General features: G+C 21.6%; 3 protein-coding genes across 3 annotated transcripts; 2 read left to right on the plus strand and 1 right to left on the minus strand.

The window, feature by feature from the left end:
• Positions 1-1,814: 1,814 nt before the first annotated feature.
• On the plus strand, positions 1,815-3,624 carry PVVCY_0700410 (dehydrodolichyl diphosphate synthetase, putative; the record flags this gene model as incomplete). Its single annotated transcript, XM_008628007.2, has 8 exons — positions 1,815-1,828; positions 1,929-1,984; positions 2,118-2,209; positions 2,364-2,506; positions 2,631-2,747; positions 2,896-3,147; positions 3,261-3,363; positions 3,481-3,624. The coding sequence occupies 8 exons, from the start codon at positions 1,815-1,817 to the stop codon at positions 3,622-3,624; spliced, it is 921 nt and encodes a 306-aa protein (XP_008626229.2).
• A 541-nt stretch (positions 3,625-4,165) lies between these two features.
• On the minus strand, positions 4,166-5,290 carry PVVCY_0700420 (SPRY domain, putative; the record flags this gene model as incomplete). Its single annotated transcript, XM_008628006.1, has 1 exon — positions 4,166-5,290. One exon carries the CDS (start codon positions 5,288-5,290, stop codon positions 4,166-4,168), a length of 1,125 nt encoding a protein of 374 aa, XP_008626228.1.
• Positions 5,291-7,250: 1,960 nt separating this feature from the next.
• Positions 7,251-8,651, plus strand: PVVCY_0700430 (alpha/beta hydrolase, putative; the record flags this gene model as incomplete). The annotated part of the gene is made up of 1 exon (XM_008628005.1): positions 7,251-8,651. One exon carries the CDS (start codon positions 7,251-7,253, stop codon positions 8,649-8,651), a length of 1,401 nt encoding a protein of 466 aa, XP_008626227.1.
• Between the last annotated feature and the right edge of the window lie 2,009 nt (positions 8,652-10,660).

The following is a 10,660-nucleotide window of genomic DNA, read 5'->3' on the forward strand; positions in this document are numbered from 1 at the left end:
GTTATAAATTGTTTTTTTTTATTTCCACCCCTACAATATCACTATAGATATATAATTAAACTTGTTAAATTTAAAAAAATATAAATAATAATATTAAATATACAAAAAAAATATAAATTAATTTACCAAAATAATAAAATAAAAGAAATGGCATACTATTACAAAAATCACAACATATTCATTCCAGTGCTTAATTTTAACGCTATTTCTTTTTTTTTTTTTTAATTTTATATTTTTTTTAAATTCATTTTCCTCCTTATATGTGCATACCCAAGTATTAATATTTTATTTCTATTTTTTGTTATATATATTTTCCTATCTTATTTATAGTAATAATATATTATTGCAATACCCCAGTTCTATTTTAAATATGTATATTTTTTTAAATATATTAAATAACGGCTAAGCCAAATATATATATACATACATATGCGTAGATATGCATATAATATAATCCAAATAAATAAGTATATACTATTTATTTACCTTACCCTATATAATATATAAAAATATTTTTACAATAAAAATTATATGGAAAAAAATTAATATCTACATTTCCCTATTTCCTTATTACTTTTTTTTTCCTCATATCTTTCTATATTCTTATAATTACCACCTTTGATATAAAAATAAATTATCTTAAAAATGTAATGTAATTCAACAAATAGTTTATATTATACAATTTACAATACTATAGGAAATGGCAAGTACACACTTTGCAATCATATTGAAGTTGGCTGAACAGTTTAATCAAGTTTGGCTATACATCTAATATTGCAAGTGAAAATATTTCACCCATTTCATATGCACATATTTATAAAATGGAAAATATCCACAACTAATCTATAAAGGGGAATTACTAACTATTTCATATTTGAACAAATTGATAAAATTAATTATTTTTTTTAAATATTTTCATCCTATTATGACATTTATGTTCAATCTTTATGCTCATCCATAGTTTGATTAATTAAAAGAAACCATATCTTTTTTATTTTATATGTACAGATCATATATGTAAAAATATGTGCTAATGTAATATAAGAAAGTACAAAATATTATGAACGTTCATGTCAAAATCTGTCTATATTATTAAACTCATTATATTTTAATAATAAGAAAAGATAACGATATTTTTTTTTAATCCAATCCTTTTATAATTTCTCTATTATTTTACAAGTATATTATAGTTAAGGAAAATTGTATATATACACGAATATTTTGGAAAATCGTAAATTATACCTCTCTATTTAATTTACTAAAAATACGTTTCCATATATGGTACATTATTTATATACCTTAAAACTATGGTAATATTATTATTATTAAAAAAATGAAATGAAACTCAAAAAAAAAACAAAGCATATTTTTATTTCATTGTAAAATAGTCATTCCCATTAAAACTAAGAAATGGTATCCCATTTTGTATTTCTTTACTTGTTCATTTGATTGTTTAACTTATTTTCCAACCATGTGCATGCGTATTATAGGCATACATAAAATACAAAAAATATATCAACACCCATGTATGCCTATTCCTTGATTATTCTTAACCCATGTTTATATTAAAAATTTTCACTTTTTTTAATATGATATAATATATTAAAATATTTTTTAATATTATATACACACTAATATTTATTCGTATTATATTTATTTGTATATTGTTTTATCCATGCCATATTTATACAACTAAAATAAATATACCCATTTAGAATTTTAATAAAATGTTAGATCATATTGTTTTATTATTTTTTTGATCCATATTTTCCATCAATAGGGAATATAAAGAGTGAATATGATAGTTTAGAACGATGGCTCTCAACATGTAATATGTTAATAGAAAAAAAGAAAAAAAAAATAAAGAACTAACCAATATATAATTCGATGATGTAATATGCCTATAAATATATTTTTTTTATTTTTAGAATTGAAAGGATAATAACTTCATTCCTACGGAAGCATACCAATATTAAGCACATATGTAAACTAAACAAAAACAAAAACAAAACCATTAATAAAACATGGAAACATTCTCATACATACTATATATTTTTCTTACACTCTTTTTACATTTTATTTATTATCTTTTACTTTATTATTTTTACATATTGAAGCGATTATAATGGATGGAAATAGACGATTTGCAAAACAAATGGGATTACAGACATCCATAGGGCATTACTTAGGATCGAAAAATTTGATGCATGTTAGTTTGCATATATAATAAATTGGAGTCTTAAGCTGACATGATTTATCAATGTCTATGTATTACATTCAGAGGCTTTTGTTTCACTTGTTTATTTATACAAAAATTAAAAAATATATATTCCCATATTTACTTCCTTATTTTATTTAAATAGGTTATAGAAATATGCATCCAATTAAATATAAAGATTTTATCAGTTTTTGCATTTTCCATACTAAACTATAATAGAACCCCAGAAGAAGTTCATGTACTTTTTTACCTAAACCTTTTTTTTTTGATCAATGAAGAATATTTTATGTAAGTTTAAAATGAAATACAAAATGGATAAACATAGACACTCTCAAAAATGTCCATATATAATTTTACAACTTTTTTTAAATCCATAAATATTCATACTCTTAAATATATATCATATTAACAGAAAGTTTGTTAAACAAAATAAAATACGAATAAGAATTATCGGAAACTTGTCTTATATCAATGAAGCATATAGAGAAATCATATATAATGCTGAAGAAAAAACAAAACACCATGACAAGTAAAAACTTAAAAAACAGACATAGTCTAACAACCATGCCATTATATATATCTATGCAATAGTAAACCATCCATCGAATAATAATTTATTTCGATCGATAAAATTTTAAAACCAATTATGTATATAATTTTTTATGCTTTTTTTATAGTCTCACACTCAATATATTTTTTTCATACACAAGTCGAAACGAAATGACCCTATGCAAAATAAACCCAAATTTATATTTTGACACTTATAAGGATTTACTAAAAAAGTTAAACATAAATTATACCTATGCAAATTCGAATAATTCGGATAAAAAAAATATTCAAATAAATCCCAAAACAAAAAATACACAAATTTCTCAAGTGCGATGTAATTGCGGAAAAGTTTGTTCTTTAGATAAAAATCAAATTAAAATGTACAGAATAAATAAAAGCTAAAATACATATAATTCCATTCTACTATTCCTATGTTTCTATTTTTTTCTCAACATTTTTTTTATTATTTTTCTTTTACTTTTTCAATATTTAGATTAAATTACCATAATAAATTGCTAACCGCCGATTTCCCACCCCCAGATATTTTAATAAGAACATCAGGTGAACAAAGATTGTCCGATTTTATGCTATATCAGGTTAAGCAATAATAAAAATACATTATTTCATATTCATGTTAACTTCTACATTTTTAAATATACACATGCTGAAATTTTCTTATCGCGTTTATTTTGATTTGCTTATTATTTTTATAGATATCGGAATTTACCGAAGTATATTTTATTGATGACTACTGGCCAATATTTAATTTTTTTAAATTTATATACGTGATTTTGCATTACACTATTTTTCGAACATCAAATTTATTTTTTTCGTATTCAAATCCTTGTCAACACTAGGGTTTTGTTTGTTCATAAGCACATTTTTTATTATATAATTTTTAAGAAAACTTTTTGAATATTTAAAAAAAAAATGTTTTTTTATTAAATATAATTGTGCATTCATAAATAAGGTATATTAAAAAATAATGATGAACATTAAAGCAATTGGGACAAGTGATAAATCGATACAAAAACAAATTTACAAACACGCAGTTGGTATATCCAAATATATATGCACAATGCATATGCATTATATATAGCTATTTAGAACAATAAAAAATACATAAATAAAAAATTAAGAATAAAAAAGAATAAAATAAGGATAAAAAAGGATAAAATAAATTAAATTAAAAAAGACATAAGGAATATTACAAAGGAATGATAAACGGTTTATAAAATGAGATACATTCTAAAAGTAGACATTAAATTGTTTGATTATCAAAATTAATGTGTGTGCATCCTCTCGCATACAAAATAAATAATCGTAATAAAATATGACCATATTAAAAAAAAATATGAACAATTCAGGTAGTTTATTATTTTATTTCTTCGCATTTTTTTACAAAATAATTGGGGGGTCCATATATATACATGGGACATAATCATTTAAATGACGATATGTAAATTTTGGCCCTAAGTTAATTTTAGCAGAAGCTCCCATATATAAGCTAACCGACGGATGATAAAATCCTTCATAAATATCAATAAATGCATTTTTTTTTATTTGACCATTTAAGGAAAAAAATATAAAAGAGCCATAATTTTTCTTTAATATAGGTGGGTTTTTTGGATCACATAAAATCCCATTTTGTAAATATTCATAGAGTTTTTTATCTGATCGTGGATCAAAAGTATAGCTATTTTTATTTTTTAAATTAATATAACATCCAATTATATCACCAACTTTAATAGGCTCCATACAATCATAACTTATTGAATTATTAAATATTTTCCCATTTTTACTATTAACACAATAGCTATATTTATCAGTTCCTATTGGATAATCATATCTCATATATCTACAAGCAAATCCAACTCTTACATATGGGTTTACTTTTAAAATTGTATCTTTATACCCCAAGAAATTAAATTTTTCTACAGGCTCTTCAATCTTTATTTCATAATACCATTTCCCTACATCCGCACCATTATTAACAAAAACACTAGACCATCCTTTATCTCCATAACATGTAAGTTTATCACTACTTAGGCTAATACAGCTATCTTTATATTTTGTTGAAAATGCTACATTATTTTTGCTTCGATATTTTCTATAATCAATATAATATTTATAATTATCCTTTTTTAATTCTTTCGATTTTTCTAACATATTAATATTATCTTTTTTCGTATATTCATTATTATTACTATTGTCAGTCTTATCAGCTTTATCATTATTTTTATTTAAGTTATCTGCATTTTTTTCATGCCCTGATTCATCACTATTATTTAAACATTGATTTTTATTGTCTTTTTCCATATTTTCAATATATTCATTTTTATCTCCATTTTGATGTATTTTTTGTATTTCTGATTGCCCATCATCTAATGGCTCAATTTTTCTTTTTTTATTAGACCTATTAATATTATTTATTTCATTTTGTTCATCTATGTCTTTTATGCTACTGCTACTGTATTCTGTACTATTATTTGTTGTTACAGAATTTTGTTTATATTGTTCCATTTTAATAGTTAAATCATTATTATTCTTTGATCTAGCTTTTTATTGTTTGCTATACTACCTTTTTTTGTTTGTATTGTCTTTAATTTTAATATATTTTTTAGCTATTTTTTCTTTTAATCATTATAGGTCTTAATATATTGCATAATTTACATTATATATTTTTTTATTTTTTTGGCTAAACAGATTAATCCCCTTAACAATGCTCTCAATAATTATTCCATAAAATTTTGGTGATAAGTCATACATAATTTTATTTTTATGTTAAACGTTTTTAATCCTTATTTCTTCACTCTCTTATTCGGTACATTTGTTTAAAAAGTTAACCTTTTTGCTAAATATAAATACGCATGTATTTCACACATACATAATATATATCTTTAAAAAAAAAAACCTTATAATGTATGTGAATAGAATTGGCATATATCCATATAATTCTCTGGATTATATTTCAAAAAATTAAAAAATATTATTCTTAGTTTTTTCATTTTTTCATATTGCCTGACTGTTAATATAAAAAAGTCATAATTTTATAATATGTAAAAATTATGATTTACTTACTATAAAAGTAAGCATAAGCCCATAAAATATACTACTTACACAATGTAATAATTCCCTTGTTTCAAATATAAATAAAAAAAAAAATAATAATGATAATTATGATAATAATAAAAAAGCACAAACAAAGAATTAGTAACTTATCTTTAAGAATATAAAATTTAAATCATCAGTTTTTACTTAAAATTGCCAAAAAGCTAGTATAGGGGGAAAAAACAAAACTTTAATAAAAATAAAAGCCTATAATATTTTCCTTTTTATGCTATAAATGTTATTTATTTTAATTTCTTATGGCTACCATTTAGAATTTAAATGACATATTTCGATCACTAGGAATAATATAAAGCTTTGGAATATACAATCTCAAATTTCTTATACTATTACATATAATATATATAACACTGTGTGTGCACATATTATTAGCACATTTCACTGACTCTAAAATGGAAGGTATATATATTATAATTTTCCTCGATGTGATTAGGCAAGTTTTAATCCTTTTTATTCATTTTCCTTTTCCTATTTTTGTTCTTCTTTCTCATTGAATTAGGCGGCACACAGCACTAAACTATTTTACTATTAAACCGTACAATAATATGGCTTATATATAATCTATACTATGTATTTTATTCTACTATTTATTTTGTTACTATATATTTCATTGTTTAGTTTATTATACTAATATAATATCTTTTTAATTATTCATAAAATTATTCCTTATACCAAGTGTGCAATTGAAATATTTTGTTTTCAACAAAAAATATGGCTTAATTTCAAAGATATTATTTACTCTATTTTTATTTTATTACTATATTTGTAAAAAAAAAAAACGATAAACGGATAATACACATTTATTTTCCATATTTATTTGTTAATTAAAATGTTATTTTTATAATTAGTTATATTTTTTTAAAATTATCAAATTAATTTGCAATTGTTAATTATATATTTACACATTTAACCATTTAGATATATTATACTTGGCAAACAGCATAATTAAAAAAATATAATTTAAAAGTGTAAATTTTTCATCGCATTTTATTCATTATATAATATAGCCTAATAACATATATACTGATTATATATACACATATTATTTCATTCCGTTGTGTATGTAAATTTGTTTTAAAATATTTTTAATTAAAATTTATAATTTCTCTTATGTATTTGTTTTTATAGAATGTTTAAGTATTTTTTTTTCCTGTCTTAATTGTTCACTGCTTACCTAAGCAACAAACATTCCATATCAATAAATGATAAATGCAACATATATAGTAAAAATTATGATAATATTTTTAGTAAATTATATAAAATAAGCTAACTTTATTCTTCTCGAAAATAATTTTCCAACCAAAATATTGCATTAACACTTTTTGATACTAAACAAAAAAATATCTCTCAAAATATGACACAAGAATACAAAGTTGAAATAAAAGACAATGATACTGATATGGTAGGGATCGAAGAACTGAAGAAAGGAGACAATTGCAAAAATGAAAATGAGCAACCTGAAAATAACAATACAAATGAACACGCTGAAAATAATAATACAAATGAACAAGCTGAAAATAATAATACAAATGAACAAGCTGAAAATAGCAATACAAATGAACAAGCTGAAAATAGCAATACAAATGAACATGCTGAAAATAATAATACAAATGAAAAACGAACTTACAAAACAATTTTTAAAAATATAATTTCACCAAAAAATGATAATATGTGCTATGATGCAAAGGATGTAGATGGTAAAAAAATGAAAAAGAAAAAGAGCAAGAACAAGAATAGTGATAAGAATGAGGATAAATCAAAGATGGATGAAAAGTTTATTACATATAAGATACCAAAATATTTAAGAAAAAGAAATATAAAATGTCCATTTATATATAAAGAAGTATTTTATGGAAAATATGGGATAGTGAATTATGATTTACAAGGAAGTAATAAAGAAACTTTAGTTATAACTTTTCATGGATTGAATGGTACTAACTTAACATTTTTAGAAATTCAAAAAATATTAATTCGATATAAATTTCAAGTTCTTAATTTTGATTTGTATGGACATGGATTATCTGCATGTCCAAAATATAGCCATAAAAATAAAACATATGGTATTGATTTTTTTTTATCTCAAACTGAAGAATTATTAACACATTTAAATTTATTAGACAGAAATTTTTATTTGATTGGCTTTTCTATGGGATGTATTATTGCTACTAGTTTTGCAAAAAAATATATTAACCAAGTTAAAAAAATTATTTTAATATCACCTGTTGGGGCTTTAGAAAAAAAACCATTTTTAGTAAAATTATTAAAAATTTTCCCATACATAATTAACATATCCTCTTTCTTTATGCTACCATATCTTATTTCAAAACGAAATTTCAAAAAAAAAAAAAATACCAATGATATGGATTCCGAAGATGAGGCACTCTATTATATGTACAACAGAATAATGTGGCAAGCTTTTGTTAAAAAAAATATTACACATTCTATTTTAGGTTGTATTAATAACTTAAAAATGTGGAGTTCCCATGAAACATTTAAAGAAGTTGGTCTCCATCATATACCTGTTTTAATTTTATGCGGAGATAAAGATAATATATGTAGTCTACATGTACTTAAAAATACATCCAACCTTTTTCCTAATTCACATCTTATTATATTTAAAAATGCTTCTCACTTAGTTATTGTAGATAAAAGCAGAGAAATTAATTCATGTGTTCTTATATTTTTCTTATCCTCAAATACCACAGATTTGAAATCATGTCAACATTTGTTTCCAAGTGGTAATATAGAGACATAATTTTTTTTATAAATAGCCAACTTTTTTATTTGACGACATTTATTTTATTCTCTTTATATAGTTGTTTTTTAAAACATTATTTTTCTATATTATACACAAATATTATGGCAATAATTAATGAAATAATATTCCCTTTATTTTTATTATAATAATTTACATAAAATATTTTCTTAATTTATTTTTTTATATAAAATATGTGTTTTATTACTCGGGGAATGTATAATATTCTGTACTTTTTTTTTTTTTTTTGTTTCTTTAAAAAAAATGGCTATTTACACAATCATTTATTTTAATATATTATGATATATCTTATTGTTTTAGTGAGCAATTTGACTTTTGAATATTTATTAATTTGTATTTTATTGTATTTTTTAAAATGGCAACACATAATGAATATGTAAATATATAGAGAAAGAACTTCTCATTATTTTTTTTCGTATAATATCAAATCATATTGGGGGTGTTACAAAAAACACGTTTTACTGCTTTTTTCTTAAGCCCATTTTTAAATTTATCAATCTTATTGTGTGTTTTTTAAAAATAGTAACAAAATTAAAATATAAATACAGAATATACTTTGCATATATAGCATGGCAATTTGTTTGAAGGTGTACTTATATTATACCATAGAATTATTAACCAATTCTCGTATTAAAATGTTTTTACACAATTTTTATAGTTGTAACATATATTCAAAGTATATTAAAAACAAAAAATATTTTTCCAATTTTATATTATTTCATTTTTTAAGAATATATAATTTATTCAAATATATAAATTACAGTCCAATATTAAATGTGTCTACAACGGCTATTATACAATTATATATAATAAAGGGATATTTAAAATTTGTTTTATCAAGTATAAACATGATATAACATTATTATCATGTATATTATATATCAACTTATTTAAAGGGTGTATAGTACAGTATATATATGGGCGTGTGTGTTGGTGTACTACTTTTGGCAGTTACAACGGTAGAACAGTAAGGAACAATTTTCTTAACAATATTAATAAATATTTATTTGAGTATATTACATTGGTTGATATTTACCATGCACGAGTAGGTACTTACATGTGGAGGCAACTACATACATGATTATATGTACATGCAAATAAAAATGTATGCTAGGTTAATTGGGATAATTTTGGAATATACCCTTCCAATGCTTATTTTATTATAATTTTTTTTTTCCTTAACAATATGGAAATTTATATTATTCTATTTGTTTACCGCTATTTTAATTTTAATAAAAACCATATATACATATATTCCATTTGTAAGCATATATTTATAAAATATACACGAATGTATGTATTTATGTCATTGTATAAATACTGTTTCCTGCTTATTTTTATTTCCCTAGTTTATATAAACTTTGTTCTAAATTTTTTTAAAATCAAAAATGAAAAAAAATAGAATGTACCCCAAACATTTTGATAGCCTTATGTACGCATTTAATAAATGGAAAAAAAAAGTATATATGTATTGTATATGTATATAATATATTTACATAACATATACCACAAAATTAAATGCCCCCTCAGTTATATTTGAAAAAAATAAAAAAAAAATAAAACCCCATATTTTACATATGATAAATAATTTTTCATTTATAAGCATATCTCCTTATTATAAGGAAAAATAAAAAAACAACTTTTATCATTAAGAAAAATTTATAGTTAATTTTACAAAAATTAATTATTTAAAGATATGTGAAATTATATATTTTATTTATACATAAAACTACATATATAAGTAAATATTATATGTATAAAATACTTATATATATATAATAAATTAGCTAAGGCTATTTTTTATATTTTCTTTGCAATAATTTATTTATTATATACATTCAGCAAATTTCATATACATTACTATCTACAATATTATATATACATTTTTTAAAATTCATTTGATCATAATATAGTTTATATGCTTTTTTTTTTCTCTACAATTAACACATACAGTTTTTTATTAATATTCCTTTGATATGTGTTTCATT

Source organism: Plasmodium vinckei (genome assembly GCF_900681995.1).
Source record: "Plasmodium vinckei vinckei genome assembly, chromosome: PVVCY_07".
In the NCBI taxonomy this organism is placed as follows: domain Eukaryota; phylum Apicomplexa; class Aconoidasida; order Haemosporida; family Plasmodiidae; genus Plasmodium; species Plasmodium vinckei.